The sequence below is a fragment of the Magnolia sinica genome, chromosome 2 (assembly GCF_029962835.1).
Source record: "Magnolia sinica isolate HGM2019 chromosome 2, MsV1, whole genome shotgun sequence".
In the NCBI taxonomy this organism is placed as follows: domain Eukaryota; kingdom Viridiplantae; phylum Streptophyta; class Magnoliopsida; order Magnoliales; family Magnoliaceae; genus Magnolia; species Magnolia sinica.
In genome coordinates this window covers 19,733,174-19,758,368 of record NC_080574.1, presented here as the reverse complement: position 1 = coordinate 19,758,368, position 25,195 = coordinate 19,733,174, and the positions used below count along the sequence as shown (strand labels likewise).

General features: G+C 38.8%; 1 protein-coding gene across 4 annotated transcripts; it reads left to right on the top strand.

Annotated features, from left to right (window-relative positions):
* On the top strand, positions 1–24,869 carry LOC131236542 (uncharacterized). Of its 4 annotated transcripts, none has more exons than XM_058233793.1 (16): positions 1,425–1,891; positions 2,052–2,277; positions 2,389–2,640; positions 2,735–2,850; positions 3,351–3,446; positions 3,541–3,628; positions 3,809–4,038; positions 12,379–12,563; positions 13,199–13,398; positions 18,653–18,985; positions 19,107–19,208; positions 22,332–22,629; positions 22,932–23,080; positions 23,431–23,715; positions 24,106–24,338; positions 24,618–24,869. In XM_058233793.1, exons 1-15 carry the CDS (start codon positions 1,590–1,592, stop codon positions 24,301–24,303), a joined length of 3,060 nt encoding a protein of 1,019 aa, XP_058089776.1. In that variant the 5' UTR covers positions 1,425–1,589; the 3' UTR covers positions 24,304–24,338; positions 24,618–24,869. The 4 variants fall into 4 exon arrangements, 3 of the variants coding, with proteins under 3 accessions (XP_058089776.1, XP_058089775.1, XP_058089774.1); XM_058233792.1 differs by lacking the exon at positions 24,618–24,869 and adding an exon at positions 24,430–24,484; XR_009166785.1 differs by lacking the exons at positions 22,932–23,080; positions 24,618–24,869 and adding an exon at positions 1–326 and having other exon boundaries at positions 24,106–24,245.
* Positions 24,870–25,195: the final 326 nt, after the last annotated feature.

Sequence of the window (25,195 nt, the reverse complement as noted above, 5' to 3'; positions counted from 1 at the left end):
ATTAACTCGATTTCGATTTGGGTTTTGTTCTCGTGTTGTTAATTTTCTTTGTCATCTCAGCAATCCAGTTATGGACTCGAAATAGATTGATACCCGTAGTATGTATGAGTTGTATATGTCTTGGGACTCTTTTTCGATTCGCATGGTTTGATTTAGTTTGGTGAATGGACAAGCAGCATTTCGCATATCTATACCTAACAAAGTTGCTCTTTTAGGCAGTGTTTGAAGAACAGTTGATTGAGTTGAGAAACCTCAATTTAATCAAAAGGAGATAAGGCCAACTTGAAAATAACTTAGTTGCAATTCGGAGTGAATGCTAAGGAAGGGTATTGAAATTCTCTTATTATTACTTTTTTGGACTAACATTCACAGTTTAGTTGGATAGTCTATCCAAATTCCAAACACACGCTTAATCTTTGAAAATGCATGCAGGTTATTAACTGAAAATACTATGGATTTATTCTGTTTGATGCTAAGAAGAGCCTCCCGAGTATACAGTATACATTGCACCTATGTATTTGGTGATCCTTGCCAGCAAAATACTTCCTTAGCATCTTGTGTTTCTAGTATATCATTGTTCTTCAATAAAATTTAGGTCAGTAATAAGAAAATGAGATTGTAAATTGCATGGATGTAAAGGCAGTCCATTCTCTGCCTGGTTGCTTAAATCAATGCTGAATAAACATTTTTTATTTCATAGTTGTTCATCATATCAATATAGCTCATGAAGTTGCTTCACGTTGAAATTCATGTCAATTGATGTCAAAATATAGGTGTTCCCTGCACTATTATATATAATGCGTATCCTAACAATTCAGATCTGTAGAACACATGGAAACATGTAGAAGGCTTGCCCCAATTAGTTGGATAAGGCTTAGATGATGATGATGATGGAAATATGTAGAGGATATAATTAGAAATGAATGCACTCGAGGGAACTTAGGAGTAGCACCAATAGGTAATAATATGCAGGAAAGTAGACTTAGATGGTCTGGTCTTGTGCAATGGAGATCAAGAACTGTGCTGGTTAGGAGTTAGTTGTTCCAAGTTGAAGGCTCTAGAGGGAAGGCCCAAAAGGACGTGGGTGGTGGTGGTAAGAAAAGACTTGATGACCCATGGTCTAACTGAAGTTATGGTCCTTGAATCTTGATAGAATGAAATGGCGGGACAAGATTTATGTAGCTGACCCCAGTTAGCTGGGAAAAGGCTTAGATGATGATGATGATGGAAACATATATAGATGATACATATAAGAAGAGTGATGCTTGTCTGATATAGTGTCTTTAGAATTGGCGTCTCATCATTATACATGTATCAGAGTTGGAATACAACATTATTTATGTACAATCTGTTACAAGTAATTGTGATCTGAGTACTTGTCTTATGGTTTTCTGATTTCTTTTACTCTTCCTTTTTTGCCATAGGCATTGGTTGCCAACATGACAATGCCTCCTTACAGGTCCTTTGTGCAGAGTTGAATTCAAGGTTTGGAAGCTTCTCTGATTGCTAGATGTGGTTCTTCTCCAGTGCCATTTATTTGCTGCTATTCGAAGCGAATGAAGTAACATGAACTTCTAGGAAGTAGTTCTATGCCTTCCCCAAAACAATCTATTGGTCCATTTCTGGATAGTCTCAAAATGGAGAGGGTCAGGACGATTCTGACTCACAAATATCCTTATCCGCATGAGCATTCACGGCATGCCATGACTGCTGTAATTGTGGGGTGTCTTTTCTTTATCTCATCTGATAACATGCACACCCTCATACAAAAACTGGACAGCAATATCAAGTGGTGGTCGATGTATGCCTGCTTGCTTGGTTTTTTCTATTTCTTCTCATCCCCATTCATCCGGAAGACTATTAAGCCAAGCTATTCAAACTTCAATCGTTGGTATGTATTTTGCTACGAACTATATCTTTGAAGTTTCAAGTAAAATATTTGATACTTTTATTTGCTGGGGGATCCTATTTATGGCGGATAGTTATATCTTAGAATATGCTTTGTGACATTAAAATCATGTTTTTGACTATGCAAGTTGTAATTTCTGCAGGTATGTCACATGGATCTTCGTGGCAGCTTTGTATCATCTTCCTAGTTTTCAGTCAATGGGAGTTGATATGAGGATGAATCTCTCTCTATTTTTGACAATATACTTTGCATCTGTTCTGTTTCTTCTCCTTTTCCATATTATATTTCTTGGTCTTTGGTATTTTGGACTTGTCGCTAGGGTAGCAGGAAAACGGCCAGAAATACTGACAATCATCCAAAACTGTGCTGTAAGTGGTGATTATGCATTTGGTATGTCATGCACAAACTAAAATGCAGGTTTTCTTCGGTAATTCTCATCTAATGACAGTGATTTTTTCTCTTTCTTTTCTCATATGCAGGTATTAAGCATGGCTTGCTGTGTATTTTATAGTCACTGTGGAAACCGTGCTATTTTAAGAGAGAAATCTTTTGAACGAAAGAACTCTAGTTGGTTTTCTTTTTCAATTTGGAAGAAAGAAGAGAGAAACACATGGCTTACAAAATTCCTTCACATGCATGAGTTGAAGGAGCAGGTTTGCTCATCCTGGTTTGCTCCAGTTGGGTCTGCCAGCGATTTCCCATTTTTTTCTAAGTGGGTTATCTATGGGGAGGTATAAACAGCCCTTCTAAGCTCATTTCATTGGACTTTTGTTGGAACTCTTCTGATCAATCGGGCTTCTCTTTTGCTGACCATTTATTTTTCAGTTGGTTTGCAGTGGATCATGTTCAGGCCCATCAGATGAAATCTCCCCCATATTTTCATTGTGGGCAACATTCATAGGTCTTTACATGGCCAATTATGTGGTGGAGCGATCTACAGGGTATGTGGTAACATTTATGGGTCTTCACAATGCCATGTGTTGTGGCACACATGTAGCTTGAATTTCGTACTCATATGTTCATTATGATCTAATTGCTGGTGTTCTGCATTGGAATTGGATTATGCGATGAAACAAGTAGCATCCTTGGAGTTTGCTAAACTCAAGAGTGACCTTGTGATGATTGTCTCTAAGTTAAAACCTGGATTGGGTCTCTACATGTCTCAGTGGTAGATTCACAAGAGTTTCAACATTGAGGTCATGAGTTTGAGTACCCATTGTGGTGTGTGTGGGTGTGAGGGTGTGTGTGTAAGAAAAAGAGGTGAAAATCTGGAGTGATTTTATTCTTTTTCTTTGGTAGGTTAGCTAGGCTCAACTGCAAGACCTTAATGTTGAAGCAAAGACTGCCTACCATTGAGCTGTGGGCTTGGACCCCAAAATATAGAGTTATTATCATCCTTGTTTTCACCCTTCTTATTTGTTGATTGTTGACATGTCAACAGGTGGGCTCTGACTCACCCTCTGTCTCTATCTGAATATGAAAAGTTAAAGAAACAAATGAAGCCTGATTTCTTGGACATGGTCCCTTGGTATTCAGGGTATGTTCTACTTTTTATGGTCATTTTTTTTTAAAAAAAATCTGTAACAACGAAGAAGTTCAGTGCTAAAAGTTTTGATGGCTATGTGTTGCAGGACATCAGCTGATTTATTTAAAACGGTCTTTGATCTTCTGGTATCTGTAACTCTATTCGTTGGTCGATTTGATATGCGCATGATGCAGGTATACTTCCAGATGGTATCAAATGTTAGAATGTTCTAACTTTTGCCTATTAGTCTTCATGTCTATGACAATCATTAATCGGTGTGTGTTTTAAGTTTAGTGTTTTAAGTTTTATATATCTAGCAGAATTGTCTTTTGGAAATTTTGAAATATCTTCATTAACTTTTCTCCTGCAACCAGGCTGCAATGACCAAGGTCCAAGATGAATCTAAATGGGGCGATCTTCTGTACGACCATTTCAGTCAAAGAGAAGATATGTGGTTTGATTTCATGGCTGATACTGGAGATGGTGGAAACTCATCCTATGCCGTGGCTCGATTACTCGCTCAGCCTTCCATTCATCTTAAAAATGGTGGCTCCATGCGTGTATTGCCACGTGGAGATTTACTTCTTATTGGAGGCGATCTTGCGTAAGCTATTTTCTCTTTCTCTTTCTCTTTCTTTTTCTTTTTCTTTTTGGTCATCTTTCGTTCCTTTTCTTTTTGGTCATTTATGTTCTGTTGAAAAGTTAAACAAAACGAAGCACCTTAGTGCCTGAGCACTAGATGTCCCAACCTTTTGACTTTTGGCCTGTCAATTTTAGACCCGAATTTGCTTATCTATACATTGTTATTTTTAGAAGCATCCGGTCTCAATATTCATCAACATTATGCTGAAGCCTGAGTTAATTTAGCCAGGCAGCAGGTTAAGAGCTTTGCAGTTTCAGCTTACAATGTTTGTTCTGTTCTTCAGTAGAAAGATGTATGCGAGAAATGTAGTGCCTCTCATATGTGCCATGTCTATTGGTTGCCATGATTGCTGAAGAGTAACTGGGATCAGGTTACCCATCAAAATATTGATAATAATAATAATAAATCCTCAAAATAATAACACCGATTAATGACAAAAACAACAATAATAATCATAGTTGAAAAACTCTTAAAAAAATAGTCGTTTTTAAAAAACCTGAAAGCTCAATGACCCAACTCCATCTAGTTTTCGCTTGGCTCAACTTGGTATTTTATAATTAAAATGTGTGTATGAAAGAGTTATGCATATTTTAAGTAGTTATATATTGGTAAAGAACATAAAATAGCAAAAACGAGCAGTCAATGATATGATGGTTATTGATATTCACTTCATTAGTGGATGTTGTGAGTTTGAAACACACTGGTCAATCTTAATCTTAGTTGCACGTATCTCTCCTGCTTTGGATCAATGTTTGACCTCTGCTCCTGCTTCCTAGTTTTTTTTTTTTTTTTTGAAAGATTGCTTCCCAGTTGTTTATACTTGCTCACTTATGAAACAGATGATTTGTTACACCTGTGTGAGGATTGCCGCTTTGCTTCATTCTTTATGCAACTATCATTTTAATTTCTATCAGTAAAACAAAATTTAGCAGGTTCCCATTAAATTGAATGACTAAGTATGAGTTGCCTTGAGTTGTGTCAAGTCAAAAGTCAGCAAGCAGACTTGACAGGTCTTCTCAATTCGAGACCGAGTCACACTGATGAGTGAGTTTGCTAATGACTTGGTTCCGTTTGAGTGACATGACCGATTTTCAAGTCTAGACATGGCTTTCGAGAGAGGGCAGCTGCTAAATTGGAGCATTTGGAATGAACTTTAGTAAGAACGCTACGAAGGTTAATGTTAATCAATTTAATTATGCAGTTAAAATTCATGGTCACAGATTGATGCAGGACGGATGGCCCAGCCTAGAATGATGTAATGAAATCATCAACGGATTAACTAGAACAATTTAAAGCACAAAATAATGTTAATCAATCACAAGCTTAATGAATTTAAGTATTTAACTATGCTCAGATTCAAGGCTAAATCACAACCTGTCAGTTAGATCTTATAAAACACAATTAGATATGACCTATGGAAGGTAGGACTTCCATCCAAGGTGTCCCAAGTCGGTTAAGTATCGGCCGTAATGGTTGATACGTAATGGTAACGACTATGACCGTTATGCAATTCGAGGTCGAATTGGTGAGGTCCGAGAAAAAGAAGCATAACGGCTGTTACCCCGTAACGTTTTCCCTTCTGAAAAAAACTTTCTTCTATCTTCTTAAAAGGAAAAAAGAAAAAAAGAAAAAAGAAAAAAGAGACACTTGTTCTTGGAAAAGATTCTTCTTCTTTCTTCTTGTCCTCTGCCAGCAACGTCTCTCTCTCTCTCTCACTCACTTACGGTTAAGGTTTCGAAATTGAAGGGGTAGAGAGACAGCCACAACCATCGTCTCTCTCTCTCTCTCTCTGGGTTTCAAACTCAAAAGGTAGAGAGACCATCGCGTGCTACTCTCCCTCTCTTGGTCTCTTTGCCCATTTACGAACCCCCCTCTCTCTTTTCGATTTCGAAGCCCAAGGAGGTCTCGGATTACATGGTTTAGCACACCATGTTGTGATGTTGATGTGGCAAAGTTCTGTGGGCCCCACTGTGATGTATGCATTATATCCACACCATCCATCCATTTTTCCATATCCTTTTAGGGCACAAGCCCAAAAATGAGCCAGATCTAAAGCTCCCGTGGGCCACACACACAAAAAAGGGTGATTGAATGCCCGCCATTGAAAACTTCTTAGGGCCACAAAAGTTTTAGATTAAGTAGATATTTGTGTTTTCCCATCATTTAAGTCTTTATAACCTTATGAAGACGTTGGATGGCAAATAAACATCATGGTGGGCCCTAGGAATCCTTCAACGGTGGACATCATTGTCCCCACTGCTTTCTGCAGTGTGGTCCACTTGAGCATTGGCTTGTCATTTTTTATTTTATTTTATTATTATTATTATTTTTATCATGGCCTAAAATGATAGAAAAAAATGGATAGATGGTGTGGATATAACACATACATCACATTGGGGCCCGTAGAACTTTGCCACGTCCGCACAACAATTGGAGTCCCCCTTTCTCTCTTTTCATCATTTACAAGGGAAACCCTACCTCTCCCTTTTCAATTCAAAACAAGCCAATGTGGCTTATTTTCAATCATGTCTTTCTTTTTTCTGGCAGTGAGTTGGACCATAATTACGGTCCCACTTTGGTGCTTCCTTGACCATGGGGCCCACCTTGATGCATGTGTTATATATCCATGCTGTCCAACCTATTGATAAGGTCACGTAGATTTGGTTGAAGGGAAAACCCAAATAATAGCTTGAGCCAAAACATTTTTTGGTCCCAAGAAAGAAGTTTTTAATGGTGGGAATTCAATTCCTATTGTGTGGTCCACCTACAATTTCAATCTGCCTCATTTTTTTGGACCATACCTTAAAATGAGTTGGCAAAAAGGATGAATGACATGGATATACAACAAATACAATGAGGTGGGCCCCACATTCAAGGCCTCACCCACTAGTGGTCCACATCTACCTTATTTTTTGGACCATGCCTTGAAATGGGTTGGCAAGACATTGAGGTGGCCCATGAGATTTGGATCTGCCTCATTTATGGACCATGTCTTAAAATGAGTTGGTAAAACGGGTGGATAACATGTATATGCAATACATACATCGGGGTAGACCACATGTGCAAGGCCATAAAAATTTGTACACGAGGCATGTATTAACTCAAAATTAACCAATTAAATTATGGGATTGTTGTTGCCATGGTATTGTTTGAATGATTTTAACCATTAATTTGTAGACATTTGTTTTTTGAAATAGGACCATTTGATATTTTGCATTTTTCACTGTCCAATAAATGTCCATCAATCATTAGTGGGATAGGAGCTAATAAATTGCATAAATTTGAGGCTGATTTGTGACATCGATTGGTCAGCCAAATCAGCCCCAAATTAACAACACTATTCACTCAAATCTAATTTCAATTTTTTCTTAGGATCTATTGGGGAAATGATATTAATTTTTATTTTTTTTTAGAGTTAAAGATATCCAATTGTTAGGTATATAAATTACATAACAGGGCCTAAAAGTCTCTAGACTCTATATGTTGAAATAAAATGCACCTGATTTGCAAGGTATGTAATACACCAATACTATAAATAATTGTCAAACCTGTAAATGTGAGATGTTTTGGTATTAAATTCATTCTATTAAGTTTATCATTGATATTATATAATTAGAAAATTAAATATAAAAGGTTTGCAGTTAATCCCAATTTATCAAATTAATAAATTCATCAGACAACCCGATACAACATTCTCATCAAAGAGTGGACCGTTACACCACCATAAGCATGTTCCAAATTATAAACGAATGCATGTTTGGAATATTTAGAATATTTTGGATTTAATGGATATTTTTTCATATTTTTTTTACCAAAAAATAAAATAAAATTGCACCGTTACACACCCCGTGTTGGCTGATACAGCGCGTATCCGTATCGGTAATGGTGGGTGCCGCTACGCCCACCAATACCACAACAGAACACTTTGCTTCCATCTAGCATAGGAATTGATCTAATTCTAAAAGGAGTATCTTGGTTTGTTAAAGGGTTTAAGAAGTAGGGTTTGTGGATTTTGGAAAATTTAGGGTTTTTGCGAAATTAGGGGATTTTGGGGAAATTAGATTAGGGTTTTAGAGGGTTAGATGTCGGGTTTTTAGAAAACTAGGTTTGAGATTTGGGGTTTTAGGGATCAGGGTTTGAATAGGGTAAACAAGGGATGTAAAGAAGGGGGAGTGGTCGGATGGGAGTTGGGACGGGTTAGGTTGCAGGTGTATGGATTTGAAGATGGAAGAATAAGGATGGAGATGGAGATGGTTTGTCATTGGAGAAAGAAGAAAAGCGAACTAGAAAGAAAGAGAAAGAGAATGGAGAAGAAATACCTTTTAATGGAAGAGAATGAAAGAGAATGATAACTTGGATTCACTCCATGGCATCACACCAAATCACTCTAATCTCAGGAGATTCGCTTCATCTTAAAGAAAAGAGACTAATCTTTTTTTGTTTTTTCGTTTCGTTTTGTTTTTGTTTTTTGTTTTTTTTTTAAAAATTGTTTTCATATATTCAATAATGGGCTAGGGTGTGGACATCCAAGCCTTTATAGTCCCAGAAAAGACTGTTTTTAATAAAAAGATGCTCTTAGATAAAAAGCTTCACATAAAGACGCTCAATAAAATAAAATTTGCTCCTAACTCCCAAAACTTTGTAAAAATATGAGCTAAACAAAAAATAACAAACATATAAACTACTTCAAAGATGCATAATCATGCATGTGGGGTCTTCAACGGGTTAGGCACTCGAATGGGGCCCACGAGGCCCCATGTATTCATTACCTAGCCATGAAGAAATGAGAGCCCTCTTCCTATGTTATACTCTAACTGGTGCTCGGATTTCCTCATCACAAATTCCTTGGGGTGGCATGTTTTGATACCTTCGCTCTATTATGAGATGCCAAGACTCAAGACTGATGAGGCTGTTCACATTACATATAAAGCTAGCTGGATGAAGTGGAGATCTACCTCAGGAGTGTTTCATGATGCCACGTGCCTATGGAACTGAAGGGAAATTTTTATAAGACAACGATGAGACTAGCTATGCTGTATGGGCAGTGTTGGGCAATTAAAAACCATTATGAGCAGAATTGATTGCTGCACAAATGAGGTTGTTAAGGTGGACATATGAGAAGACTAGGAAGGATACAATTAAGAATGAGGTCATCTAAAGCAGCCTTCCAAAAGGGACTTGGACTGAGGTTCCTTGTTGTGTGTTCTTTGTTGATAACTTGGTGTGCATTTGTGGGACTAGAGAAGAGGGCAAATGCAATTTGCACATCTGTATGAAAGCTCGAGTATCTAGAGGCTTAAAAAATTTAGTAAAACCAAAATGGTGCATTTGTAATACAACTTTATTAAGAACGTCATGAAGGTGAGGGTTTAGTTGAAATCGATGCTCAAGAGTCGGTCACAGTGATATATGTTTGTTACCTTAGCTCCATCAGAAGATGGTGAGATTGATGAGGATGTTTCCAATGCAATTAAATCTAGATGGATGAAGTGGAGATGTGCCTCTAGAGTGTTGGTGATCGGTGCATGCCTATGAAACTCAAGGGAAAATCTTATATGACATGGCAACTATGAGACTATGCTGTATGAGGCAGTGTTGGGCAGTTCGCAACTGGCATGAACAGAGATTGAGTATTGCACAAATGTGGTTGTTGAGACTTGAGATGGATATGTTAGAACAATAAGAAGAATATAATTAAGAATGAGGTTGTATAGAGCCATCCTAATAGTAGTACCAAGTAGGAGATAAAATGATGAAGAGCAGGTTGAGATGGTATGATCACATTTAACAACGACTAGAGATGGCTTTGGCATGAAGGGGAACATTGATTAGGGTTGAAGGCCATGAAAAGAGGATCTACAGAAGACCTAAAAGGACTTGGACTGGAATTGTGAGTAGGGCTATGACGAAGGGGAACATCGATTAGGGTTGAAGGCCATGAAAAGAGGATGTGAAGAAGACCTAAAAGGACTTGTACTGAAATTGTGCGAAGGGATATGATGACTTGTTCACTTATTGAGGATGCTGCAGCTAGGCTCTGATGATGATGATGAGAATTTAAGGCAAGATAAGTCTTGCATCAATTACGAGGACATTTGTACAGAAATGATCTATGGTGGAAGGATTGTAGTATATATGGATTACTACCCAGCTTCCATGAAGTAGGATCCTTTCTGTAAATCCCAATATCTGATAAACTGTGTAGCTTCTATCTGCCTGTTCTGCTTGTTCCTTTTTTTTTTTTTCTGAAAGTTAACGATGATTTTATTAAAAAGAACTCCGAGATGGCGCAAAACTACAAACTAAACAGGAAATTACAATCTCTCAGCCATTTATACAAGAGGCCCATTCCACGAAAAAATCCATCGCCTGCAAATTCCAATATCAACCAATAACCTGTGTAGCTTCTATCTGCTTGTTCGGTTTCTTCTTCTTCTTCCTTTTTTTTTTTTTTTTTGAAGTTAACGATGATTTTATTAAAAAGAGTGCCGAGATGGCGCAAAACTACAAACTAAAAAGGAAATTACAATCTCTCAGCCCATTTATGCAAGAGGCCCATTCGATGAAAAATCCCATCACTTTCCTCGAAACCCTCTCAACACTATTGCTAACATTACAAAAGCATCTCCCATTCCTTTCTTCCCATAAAACCCAAAGGACAGCCAATAGAGTTACCTCCACAAGGCCCTTTCCTACTTCCAGTCCAGAGGAGGTTCATCCAGTCCCTCGGTATTTATTTCATTTTTCTAAACAGGATCTGGTGGACAACTGTACATGCAGTTGCTTATACTTGGAGCATTAGGTTTCCCATATGACACCTAGCTTGATAGGTACATTGATATGGAACTTTAAATGGAGAAAACCATTTTTGGATTATGTCATCAAACAGTGTTTTAAATAGCTTACGCTATGTAGCGTAGCCTATAACACTAGGTTGCTCATGAAAATAGCTTAAGTCGCATGTAGCTAACGCTGCATGCTAATTTACATACGCTACACGCTACATAGCTTATGCTGCAAGTTATTTTTTACTAAAACAAAGATCAATTAATGTTTTCAATGATTTGTTATATTTTTCCAAGAAAAAAAGTTAATCTTTTCGGCAATTTTAGTAAAATAATAAAAGTAACAGCATTAAACTGGTTCTGTTGCTGTTTATTTATCATTATAGTTATTCTTTGCCATATTTTTTCCTATTATTTTAGACTGTTTGTTTACACCAGATATCATGAAATTTCATTATTATTCAGTCAAATTTAGTGCAAAATACCAAGAAATTTCGTGATATTTGGTGCAAGCAAGCACAACCTTAATTAAAAATCTAGAAGTAGCATGTAGCTTAAGCAGTTACACGCTATGTAGCTTACGCCTCACACTTTAGAGGAGGTGATGCTATTCGCTATTTAAAGCATTGATCTAAATTGCTTCATTTACCCCTCCTAAACATTTAGGATTGTCTGATAAAAGCCCTGAAAATAGCAATCCTCAACATCTTTCGTTAGATTAGTCTAGGAGTCTGGGTGCAAGAGGTTGGAAATGCAGTTGTTCACAACAGCAAACACGCATATTTCACCTGCTTCTGTGCATGCATTCCCACTTGTTTGTGCACATGTATTGGGCCCGTACATCCTGTCACACCAATTACAGCTGTGCACACACATTTATAAATTACAAAATATATGAGTATCATAAAATTACGTGGTCAGATCATCAGCTATTTCATTTAGACCCTTATTCCATATAGGTGGTGGTTACATCGATTGTGTTCACATGTTGCCAACAGCAAAGAAAAGAAGAACAAGAAGAGAGAGCTGCATAAAAAATCACCTCTGTCAAACATTCCCAGTTTTTGTACGTAGATGAATTGACCACCCTAACTTTCGAGCCATATGGTGTGGCCCACCTCTGATGAACCAAGTCCTTTAAAATAGTCAATTGTTTTGTCCATGTGTTGCCCACCTGATGAGTTTACTAGCCTAATTTTTGGACCAGGTCATGTACTCAGTGGGTCCCACCTGATACATGGTTTGGTTATACTGTATATGTGCAGGTGTTGGCATGCAGGGGTGTCTGTAGGCTATCAGACCTCTATTTTTTTTATATGTTTCAGATTTATACCAAGCTGCTGACTGTCCTGACACACCTTTTCTAGTGAGTGTAGGTGACATACAAATTTCATTTTTGGAAGCAATATAAATAACTAATATCTGATATGTCTTTGTGAGAACATGCTATGTAGGTGCTATTTTAATTTATTGATGCATGTTCCATTTGTTAAGAAAGTTTCAAACTTTTGTGCAGGTACCCAAATCCTTCTGCATTTACATATGAGAAGCGCCTTTTTTGCCCGTTTGAATATGCTCTCCAGCCTCCACCTTGGTATAAGCCCGAGCATATTGCAGTAAAGAAGCCAGAGCTTCCTAGTGGGGTGTCGGAACTGAAGCAATATGACGGACCTCAGTGCTTTGTCATTCCTGGCAACCATGGTTGGTGTTTTTCTCGGCTCAATATTGCTTAAAGAATATTTAACATAAAATAGGGGAGGCAACTATTGTCACGTGGTCTTCTTTATTGATACACCCCTTAGTTGCACAAACCCTCTCCCCAGGTGCCACTCCTAATTGGAATCACACTCCACTCCAGTTCCTAGCTGTTACTTGCTAACATTTCGGAATAGATGCTTCTCCATTCTCACTCCCAAATTGGTTGCTGTTTCCCTTCATGCTTCTTGCATGTTGCAACTATAATACACTCTTTCTTTCTACTTTAGAAAAGGTGGGAAGAAACGGGTGTATATCTACCTTAAAAAAGAAAAAAAAGAACATTCTACTTTAGAAGGGTGCATCTATCAAAAGGGTGGATGCAGATGTAAATTCCTTAACATAAATAATCGTAGTTTGCAGTAAAGAGAACATTCTTGGAAGCTTCTTCTTCTTTTTATTTATTTTTATTTATTTTTATTTTTTACATATGATTTTCAAAACATTTGTTAGAAATCATTGGACACCTTGACCAATTTATTGTTAATCAATTGCAGCTGTCAATAAATTATAATTAGTTTTCTTATTTGATATTTTTGTTGATATGGACATCATTAGAGCTGATATTTTATATTTTACAGATTGGTTTGATGGTCTTCACACTTTTATGAGGTATATATGTCATAAAAGCTGGTTGGGTGGATGGTTTCTGCCTCAGAAGAAGAGTTATTTTGCCCTGCAACTACCTAAAGGATGGTGGATATTTGGTCTTGACCAAGCTCTTCATGGTGATATTGATGTGTTCCAATTCAAATTCTTTGCAGAAATAATAAACAACAAGGTATGGTTCATTAGTCTTGCTTAGTTATCATCTATTCCTGCTCTGAAATGGCTGAACAATATGCAGATCATAGCAATATTGAATTTGCTGAAACAGTAAACTCTTGTGAGATGGATGTTGCACTGGCATCTATGCTTTAAATATTCTGAGCAATTATTTCTTCCCATATTACACCATGTTTTGGATGGTGGACTGAAATTCTTATATTTTCTTTCTTTCTTTCTCTTTTGGATGGCAATGAAAATTTTATTAAGACAAAAAGAAAGGCATACAACAGTGCACCGCAAGGTGTGATGAGAGATCACTGCACACAGGCAACCAAAAGAACCCAGAGAACCCCCAAAACCCAAAATGTTACAAAACAACCATGCCAAAACAAGAAACACAACAAGCATCCTTAATGGAATTCCAGTTCTTCATGAGTGCATAAAATGAAATCCCTCTGAAATCTTGAAGAGGCGTGGCCCAGCTAACAACCATGAATAGAATTTTTTGTTTGAGAGCTTCAATTGATTCTCTTGCCTTGAAAACATTCTGCTATTTCTTTCCTTCCATATTCCCCACTAATGCAGCTGGCACCATCTTCCAAATAACATTTCTTCAGGAGATGAAATGCCAGCCACCCAGCCTTTAATGAGGTCCAAGACAGTACCATTGAGGCTTCAAGAAACCCCAAAGAGACTGAAGAAACTGCTCCAAATAATCCTAGAGGACTTTCCAGTGATATTCTTTTCTATTCTTTGGGCAGTTCAAGTTTGATCCATTGTTTTAAATAGCGGTAGCGTGTTGCGTAGCGTTCAACCCTCCGTAGCGTGTAGCGAAATAGCGTAGCGTGTAGCGTAAGCTACACAATACTTCTATTTTTTTATTAAAAAAAGAAAAGAAAAATATGATAAATATTAAATAGTAAGAAAAAAGCAAAATATATAAAAGTCACTCTCTTCAAAAAAAAAAACATGCATTACAGTGGACCCCACGCATGTGGGCCATGCCATACACACACCATAGTGGACCCGCGCATGTGGGCCATGCCATACACACACAACAGTGGACTCCACGCATGTGGGCCATGCCATACACACACCACAATGGTCCCCACGCATGTGGGCCATGCCATACACACACCACAGTGGACCCCACGCATGTGGGCCATGGCCGCGCATGTGGGTCATGGCATAAAACACCACAGAGGACCCCCACACGTGGGCCGTAGCATAGAACACTACAGTGGACCCCACGCATGTGTCGCACGTGATGGTTGGATGAGTCAAATCCATGCCATAGACACCACAGCCCCCATAAAAAGAAAAAAAATTGAAAAAAAATGAAAAAATAACACAACATTTCAGTATAAATAAAAATAAAACTCATTAACAAAGATTAAAGGGCTAAAACATACCTTGAATAGAGATTTAATCAACTGAAAATTGATTTTTGGGAGTTACGTGTTCGCGCGGCTGCGAAAAGAGGGATACGCGATTTCTCACTTGTTTGGGCTTCAATGCTTCTGAAATTCCTGCAAGATGATGCTCTTGTAATTCCGATTGAACTCCAAAAATCGGATTTGAGGAAGGGCTCTTCGAAATCTTGGAATCAAAGCTTCGAAAATGAGGAACCTGCGGCTGCTGCGGCACCGCGATAGGGCTGTTCGAAAGCCCTAATACGAATTGTTTTAAGTTTTAAAAACAAGTCTTATAATATGAGTCTAACACCACCTACTCAAAAAGAAAGATGGCCAGTCACCACCATTTAACAACAAGTTTTTAACTAAAATGACTTTTAGTTTAAAATTCTTACGGTAGTCCTGAGGCGTACGCTATATACGCTACACGCTACTTATGTGTAGCGTACGCTACAGCCCTGGTAGCGCACGCTACTGCGTATTTACGCTATTCCACACGCTATGTAGCGTTTTTTGTACGCTACGCTACGTAGCGTACGCTACACGCTACGCTACCACGCTATTTAATACACTGGTTTGATCCTTTCCGAATGGGAGTAGGGATCTGGGTTTGAAGATAGGCAAACTACTTAAATGGTCATACACAGATACAAGATTAGCCATGACCCTGGTACAAATTACAGTTGAGTGGTGGTCAGGTTCTAAGTTCTCCTAGAGTGTTGGCTGGAACTCCTTTGTACTAGTCAAGGTTACCCCCGGTGTTTTAAATATCGATGATATTGGCCGATATATCCCACAATATTTCTTGTATCCCACCTATACGATACGAAACACACAAATAGTGGGATATATCCCAAATGTTTGATCCGGTGAGCAATTTTTTTTTATTTTCGATCAATTTTTTTTTATTTATTTTTTTCTGTAAATCATATTAAATCAATGTCAAATTGTTACAAATCCATTTTTTTTTTCATGGTTTGCATGAAAAATCATAGATTGGGAGCTTTGATTTTGAGGAGAACCAAGTTGCGTAAAATTGAAAAAAATTAAAAATTTTCCAATTTCTTGCAAATCGGTTGCAATCTGTGTCCAAACATAAAATCAAACATGTATGTAACCTAATTTAGTGTTTCGTCTTTTGCTTTTGATTGTATTGCTTGTGTTTCCACACATTTTCTTACATTTATAAATTATATGAATAAACTTCGAATATACTTGCATCAATTCAGTTAGACAATGCATTGATTAGGACCCTATATAAAGAAAACCTATTATGTGCACTTGTTTTTCGTAATCTTTTGATTTGTAAGTATGTATTGATATCTTTTTTAACAATCACTGAAATTTCATTGAAAATTCGACCAATTTCCAATGTTTCCAACAACAGCGATGCATTACGCGATACACCCGATATATCCCATGCAATAAACGATACGTATCTGTATCCCAAGGGTGTGATACAAAATGTGATACCGATATTTCGAACACTGGTTACCCCTTTATTGAATTACACTCTGTTAGATAGAACTTGGGTTAAGGAGAGCTGCAGATTAATTTATAGCTGGTGGATTTAAGTTTACCAGATTCCAATGGATGATTTGAAGCATGAATACAGATTGCAGGGAGTGATAGTTGGGTTCAAACTGCTCCGTGTTGGGGAAATTGCTTTCTGATAGCAGAGGTTACCCCTTTTTTTAATAAGGCTTTTTTTTGTTGTTGTTGTTGTTGGAGCACTTGTATCAAGGAGATAGCGACTTATTAATTATGGTTGATGTGGTCAAAGTTTCACACATTGTTTAGATTGAAAAAAGTGCTTGTTCCCAAAGCTTTGTTAATTGCATAAAATGTTACCATAAATCCCTTGGCTACAGAGCTAAACTTGCTTTGGGAAGGTGAAGCACTGGGAGAGTTGGGTACCTTGCAGTGCAGTCTACTGTGGTTCTAGGATCATCATGGACTGACATGAGATACCCAATGCTAACTTCTTTTTTTATTTTTTTGAACGATTACCCAATGCTAACTTTACTTATTAAAAAGAATAACACAATGGCCAGGTAGGAATGTAATGTGGCTCCTATTCAATCAAACAGCCATGAATGATTGGATAGCCTGCATTGTGATGCATGACAAGTTACCTGCTAGCAGGACCCTTTCATGGCTTGTCATTCACACATTTGTGCCCAAGAACATGTTATTGGTACGTGTTCCCCCACAAGTTATTGGATTGGGTGGGGTGGGGGTTGTCAGTTGTTATTGATGATATTTCATTAAAAGACTCTTTTATGTGTCACACTGCTGTAGCACAATACTGTGAGTCTAATATAATTTATTAGGTGTTCAACTGACCAGCTATGATTAACACTTTTGTAACCCCAATTCTCTGGCTACATCGCCAAAGATGATTGGTCATTCAAGGGGATTCCACTATTGTGATAAGCAGTGTTCAAAGTATCGGTATTGCTGCAAGTTTTGCTAGCTGGGGATATGGAAACAATGTCGACATCGTCGATTTCTGGAAATGCAGGGAGACATTGGGGAAACATGGGGAAATTGATGGAATTTTTTAGTCAAACTTCAAGAGTTTCTAAAATACACATATTTGCATATATAGGTATCAAAATTTTACAAAAAGAATGCATATATAATAATATTTCATTTAATGGGGCCTAAAAGTATGTGATGTCGTAAGAAATCAGTCCAATAGTAACGCAACAATCACCTAAATCTTATTAAACTAATTGACAAGCAAACAAACATGCATACTTCATTGATACATAAGACATCCATGCATAAATAAACATATAAACACAATCCACATGCATGATGATCCAACCATCCAATCATTAATCTATCCATCCCATCCATCCATCCAACAATCCCAACCATCCAAACATCCATTCATCCATCCATCCCATCTATTCATCCAACCCTCCAACTATCTCATTGATCCATTTATCCAAACATTTTTTAATATATAGGTTTTTGGCGATATCGAGACATTGGCGATATTATCAAAATATCGTTGATACACTGACGATACAAGCGACACCTGGAATTCACATAGTCGAACACATTGGCAATACATTGGCAATGTCGATACATTGGTGATACAAGCAACACATGGAATTTACACAGTTGAAAATATTGCCAATACATCAGCGTTACTTGCAATAAATTGCCGATACTTGGAATTTCTGATACTACCAATGTTATTGGTATCGCTACCAATGCTATCGGTATCGCCGAGCTAGAGTTACAGATAATATCGGGGATATTATCGTAATAGTGTGGATACTCTGAACAATGGTGATAAGAGAGGCGTCTTCCTCCCATGCTACCCCTTGGAGATTCACAAATTTGATTGAGGAGATTAGGTCTATTTGCATCTCGATTATACGTACCTTTTCCCACATTTCTAGGGAAGGAAATCATGCTGGCAATTCTCCTGGCTGAAAAAGGGTTGGCCCTCCCTCTGGTCTGGGAATGCCTTCCCTTTCTTGTAGTTTCTCTATTTTATGTTATTTTTTGACAAAAAAAATTCCCTTTTGATTTGAGAAAATGACTTTAACCATCCAAGGTAGCATAACCCATCAAAAGACTTAGTTAATATGTTTCATCACAAGCTGGAAAATTATCGCTTCATCTCTAAGCTATCATTATTCTCTGCAAATACTTGTTTTAGGACTGTGGGTTCTAACTCCCAATTTCATGTTACATGGTTGTGCTGACAATAATGATTGCAATGACTGTGTGATGCTGTTAAATGGAACTTAGTAGAGTTATTGTCGAGGTTGGTTCTGATGGGATGGATTGCTGCAGCACCGCTTCTAATATATTTGAAAACTTGTGCAGGTTGGAGAGAATGACTCTGTGATTGTCATGACACATGAACCAAGTTGGCTTCTTGATTGGTACTGGAACGATGTAACTGGAAAGAATGTTACTCACTTGATACGTGATTACCTGAAAGGAAGATGTAAGCTTCGAGTGGCTGGGGATTTGCACCATTACATGCGCCACTCTTTTGTTCCCTCTGATAAACCAGTTTATGTGCAACATTTACTTGTTAACGGTTGTGGTGGGGCATTTTTGCATCCAACCCATGTCTTTAGCAACTTCAACAAATTTTGTGGAGTTTCCTACGAAAGTAAGGCTGCGTATCCTTCTTATGAAGACTCAACGAGGGTAAGTTAGGACTTTCATTTGCCGTATCTCCTTGCTTTTTTAAACTTAACATTTGATATGATTCTTTGCATATTCCTTTGTTTATTATATCTAAGGTGTTCTTTATGTAACTTGGTTCCAGATTGCTTTAGGTAACATTTTGAAGTTCCGGAGGAAGAATTGGCAGTTCGACATTATTGGTGGCATCATATACTTTCTTTTGGTTTTTTCTATGTTCCCACAGGTGATATATTCTACAGAGTTATATTGCATCCCATGTTGATACAGCTTTCTTAAGTTTATTCTTTTGATATCCTTGAATAAATGATGCCCGTTACTTTGTCGAGTGCTATTGTCTTTCTGGCTAAGCACGTGTTTTATTAAGCTTAGAGAGAAATTGTCGACAGACTATAACATTGCTAAGTGGTCCATACTATTGGATGGACTGTAACAGATTGCCAGTCTTGTCAGTGTTGAAACAGCTTTCTTGAGTTTATTCTTTTGATATCAAAGTTATATTACATCCCATGTCGATACAGCTTTCTTAAGTTTATTCTTTTGATATTAAAGTTATATTACATCCCATGTCGATACAGCTTTCTTAAGTTTATTCTTTTGATATCCTTGTATAAATGATGCTCATTACTTTGTGAAGTGCTATTGTCTTTCTGGCTAAGCACGTATTTTATTAAGCTTAAAGAGAAATTGTCAACAGCTTATAACATTGCGAAGTGGTCCATACTATTGGATGGACTGTAACAGATTGCCACAATCTTATCATTTTGTCCTGAGGAACAGATATCTGGCCCTTTTTTTCTGGGTTGTTTTTGGTCTTTGGGCCTTTTCCCCTCTTAATAAAATTTCCTTATTGCTGATTAAAAATAAAACAGATTTCTGCCCCTTGGAATTCTACGCCAATAGGTTTGGCTTACAACAAAATTGCAGAATGTGCTGGGTGTTGTAACTGCATGCAAAGAATGAGATATTTCACAATGGCTTGGGAGTTGCTTTTCTCTAGATATTTTGGTGTTGTTTGTTGCATGACTGAATTCATCAACTCATTTCAGGCAACCATTTTGAACCTATTTATGCAGTGGGTCTGGGTAAAAGGGAAATTATACCTGCAATTTTGAATTCTAAACATACCAGCTTGATCTTCCTCTATCTGCAGTCTCCTTAGAATGTATCGTGATTCCCTTCTATTTCCTCAATTCATGGAAGAAAGGGATGGAAAAGCTGCCAAATATCTGTAAAAAAAAAAAGAAGCCAATTTGAGAGGACCTTTTCTGTTGATCTTTTCAATGGCTTATACCACCCCCTCGATAGAAAAATAGACACTGGCAAAAAAGAAAATACCAAGGACTTGTGTGTATTCTCTGGGTTACAAAACAAGGTAGTTTTAATTGGAGAACTCTTCGTGCCTGTGGGCATAGCACTTTTGGGATACTCCAATTCTATTCTACTCTTCTGGCAGGGTATGTATGCATCTTGAAGCATGAAAGAATAGCACAAGGTATTCATTGAGCCAACTAAGGATGGCAGTGAGCCGCGTAGCCTGCCTGACCCAACAAGCCCAAGCCAGCTTTGGGCCGGGTTTGGGCCTTGCAAGCATGGCCACCTGGCCCAGCCCTACCTTACTTTATACATACATGTTTTATGTACCATTAATATGCCATTCCAATCCTCAGTTCGGCAATTCATACATCTCAAATCTAGACCATTCATTTCAGTCCTCTAAAATGTCTATTTCTTTGTGCATGTGGTCCACTTGATCAATGGATAGATTAGGAACTTTAAGTGGGAAATATGGATTTATCAAATTTTGAGCTGGGCCAGGTTGGTTCAGGTCGGGCTCAAGACAAACCATTTTTCAGGCTTGGGCCTGCTGTGCTAGGCTCATGTTGGGCTTGGTCCGGGCTTGAGCCTTGAGTCGTAAGTGGCGGACCAGCCACAGGCCTAGCCTGGCTTTGCCCATTGCCACCTAATGCAGGGGCATTGTCCTGCATCACCACCCCTAGAGCCAACAATAACATGGCCTCATCAAAGCCTATAATGACGCACCATCCGTGTTAGTCTTCGAGTTACAGTAGTGGATATCACTCTAGAAGGCGTGGTTGTACTGATTCAGACTCGATCATGACCTTGTGATTTAGTATGGTTCAATAACTAATGTAAAATCTAAGAAAGTCAATGAAATACTTCGCTAACCAGAGTCTAGTATAAAAATTCCATGCTGATATGTTTTTTGCTGCCTTTCAATTTTATCTTGGTTTCTTTCAATCTTTTGATAGGATATTGAAGATGTTAACTTCTTATCTGGAACAATTGAAGGGAATTATACAGAGATGGAAATGTATTAAAGTTATGTCCCAAATATAAAGATGAGGCAGTTCCCACCATCAATTATGCAAGCTAATTAAGTGTGAACAAGCTGAAAGAACTCCAACAAGGAGCCCCAAGTTGTTTGGGAATGATCCATCCAACTTAAGAAAGTGAAACCTTCCAGCTTGAGGCACCAATAGCCTCTGAAATTATATATATGTATGTATAGGGTAATATTCCTATATGGTCAACTAGTGTGGTGCCCACCATGATGTGTATGACATCCACGTCAACTAGTGTGGGGCCCACCATGATATGTCCAACATTCACTCCATCCATCAGATGCGCCCTTCCGTGGTGGGCCATGAGCTGAAGATCAGGCAATCCATGACTTAGGTGGGCCACACCACAAGGAATAGTTGAGAGCAGGCGCCCACACTTGATTGCATGTGGGGCCCACCATGATGTGGTTCAGACATCCAACCTGTTCGTTCTGTATGTCCATCTGGATGAGGGGGCTGACCAACTTTCAGACCATTTCAGAACTCAGGTAGGCCCACAAAGTGCAATTAGAGGTTTTAGGCATGGTTACACACTGTTCTAGGTGCTATAACCCACCTGAGTTCCGGATATGGCTGATTTTGGGGCCTCAGTGTTCTGAAGGACTTGCCAGAGGCACAGTTCAGATGCCACTTTCACATCATGATGGGATCTGCTTTGCTCAACCCTACCACAAGTTGTGGTAGGGTCAACCCATGTGAATATCTTCCACACATTTTTGTGTGCGTGCGCAGGTGCATGCCTGCGTGGTATTATCAAGTGAAAATGCAAACTTTTTAGAGATGTTCTTATTGAATAAGGTGCTTCTCTTTTTTTCTTATTGATATAGTATATCTGGCATTCCTTCAATTAGATGGTTCTCATTGCATGCTATATCAGTTAACGAAAGATGCCTTTCCAATCGTATAACTTATATTCAGCATGTCTATAGCTCAGCCTAACTCTGATTATTGAATATAACTGACTTATCTTTTGCACTTCCCAGTGTAAGCTCAACCACATCTTTAAGGACAATTCATGGTCTGGTCACCTAAAGAGTTTCTTCAGTACCATGTGGAATGCATTTATGTACATGCTGGAACACTCGTTCGTGTCTTTATCAGCAATGCTGGTATTGCTGGTAGTATCATTTACATTTGTTCCATCCAAAGTGTCACGAAAACGGCGGGCTATAATTGGGGTACTCCATGTTTCTGCCCACATGGTAGCAGCTATTATTCTCATGATGCTGTTGGAGCTGGGTATCGAGACCTGTATCCGCCATAGACTCCTAGCTACTTCAGGTGTCTTCTTCTTTATCTTTTGTTTGCTTCATATATCTGACCGTTTTCCTTTTCTGAAGCCATTGCTTTGCATGCATTTTTATTGAACTTCTACTGTGCACCGTATGGGTCTGATATATGGACTTTTAATCAGAAGAAGATGAGGGTGAAAAATGCAGATGTTGATTAGGCGTAAACTCATGATAGAAATTTCATCAAATCTATTGCATTATTTTCTATCCGTTTATGCTATTTTTTTTTTCTTTTTCTCGTCAACCATCTTAATGGTTCTTAATATTGACTGGGAACTGAATCTGTCTCAGGCTACCACACTCTGTATGAATGGTACCGATCGGTTGAAAGCGAGCACTTCCCGGACCCGACTGAACTCCGGGCTCGTATAGAACAGTGGACTTTTGGTCTTTACCCAGCATGTATAAAGTATCTCATGTCTGCCTTTGATGTCCCAGAGGTTAGAACCAGCTTTATATTCCAGAAAGAGTCGTGCTAAGGATACTCATGCCCCACACAAGCCATGTCTATGAGATGTACGCTGTTCATCGGGGAGGCCTCACCGTGTATGTGCTGTGGCCTGGAAGTCAGTTTTGTACTGAAAAATGGATAAAGTGTGTGATCCACCTGATGACTGGGCCAAGCCTGACTTTTGGTCCATGGCATATACAAGTGGAGCCGTCTGAGGATTGGCCCAGGTCTTAACACTTATCTCTCATTGGCACATAGGGGTGGGGAGCAGGATTCAAGATCCTACCTACACTTGCATGTAACCATCATGTTTCTCATTTATCCATGGGACAATTTCAGGTTATGGCCGTCACGAGAAGCACGATATGCAAGAAAGGGATGGCATCACTTTCCCGTGGGGGCACCATCATCTACTACACATCCATCTTCCTCTACTTCTGGGTCTTCTCAACCCCTGTGGTCTCACTGGTGTTCGGGAGCTACTTGTACATCTGCATCAACTGGTTCCACATCCATTTCGACGAGGCCTTCTCCTCTCTCCGCATCGCAAACTATAAGGCCTTCACTCGCTTCCACATCACTAAAGGTGGTGACCTTGAAGTCTTCACCCTTGCAGTCGACAAGGTAAAATTCTACCTCGTCTCACTTTGTGATGGTGGCAAAAGGCCAAGATGATGTTTTATGATCTTATTATCTGGAAATTTTTGGGCCATCAAATGTGGGTCTCATCTGATCAACAGTCTGGATCACAGAATCATGGGCCCACTTGTACAGGATGGATGCATCTGTTCTTATCCGGATGCATCAGGCCTCAACAGTTCCAATAATTTCTTAAAATTTGCTGGGTTTCTGTGCTTGCAACCTATTGACTCAGGCTGTGACTCATACGAGTTGATCTGGGTTTGACTGCTATAAGTCAGCGGACTTGATGAGTCACCCTTGCAGGCTGCTCCCTCGAGTAAGATCCTGTGATTTGAGGCCTTAAAATAATGGTTCGTTGGTCTTCATGGGCAGGTCCCGAAGGAATGGGTGTTGGACCCAGATTGGGACAGTGAACCAAGACAAGCGCAGCAGCAGAGCCATCGTAGGAGATTCCCTAGCAAGTGGAGTGCGGCCGCTGCTTATCAGGACCCACTTAGCACTGTCCGGATCGTGGACCATTTTGTCATCCACAAGGATCCTGCAAACCTAGGAACAGATCCCAGCAACTGATGATGAGCCATGAATCAAGATGTGTAAACAGGCATGTAAGTATTCATTTATTCATAGAAACAAATGCGAAAAGAATCAAAGCATAGGTTTCTGACCGATTGTCACCCCCAAAATTTACATCGGCAGGTCACTGAATTTTGATCCAGTTAAAGGGATCCAAGATGAGTGATTTTGATGGCGATCTTACAGGCATTTGCATTTTGTGATTTTGGGTCAAGTAAAAAAAGGTCGGTCTGACTCAAACCCAAGATATTTATTTGCATGGCCATGCAATGTTGGAAGTACCACATCCTAACTGGGAGCTGTTGGATCAGGTGGGCCAGCATTTGAGATGCTGATTATAAGGTCCAGTGCTGCAGTAAACATATAGTTTTCTGCGGCCGATGATCATGTGCATGTGGGGCCCACTGCCAGGAGATACAAACTGTTGATCCGTTGGTCCCTGGTGGATGGGAATGCCCCATTGGATTATCCTAGTCCCCTGATCATGGTGTAGGGCCTTATGTAAGACTGAACCGCTTTCAAGTAAGGAGTGATGTATTCCCAAATCCAATTCTAACAGAAGACCCACTTAGTTCCACACTTTCTCGACGCTGAGTTCCCATCAAAGTAAGTGGCTGAAGCACACAAGATCTGGACCGCTTATATTCCATGGCGCACCAGACATGCGTCGATGATGTAGAGAGACAGAATAGATTGCTAGGAGAGTGAGGGTTTTCTTTTACATATATAGCTAATAATCCCTTATTTGTAAATAACCTTCCCATTCCATTACTTTTTGAATTAAAATTTGTTTAGGGAGAATGAGGAGCATTTTTCCCCCACCTCATTAACACATCCAAAATCTCTTTATCTCTCTCTCCAAAGTCTCTCCCAAAATCTTGCTTCCTCA

Excerpts from the sequence above, each read along its gene's own strand:
- LOC131236542 (XM_058233793.1), top strand. The coding sequence starts at position 1,590 with ATGCCTTCCCCAAAACAATCTATTGGTCCATTTCTGGATAGTCTCAAA. Across the intron at positions 18,986-19,106 it reads CTTATGAAGACTCAACGAGG|ATTGCTTTAGGTAACATTTT; the intron begins GTAAGTTAGGAC and ends ACTTGGTTCCAG. Across the intron at positions 23,081-23,430 it reads CTGCCTTTGATGTCCCAGAG|GTTATGGCCGTCACGAGAAG; the intron begins GTTAGAACCAGC and ends GGACAATTTCAG.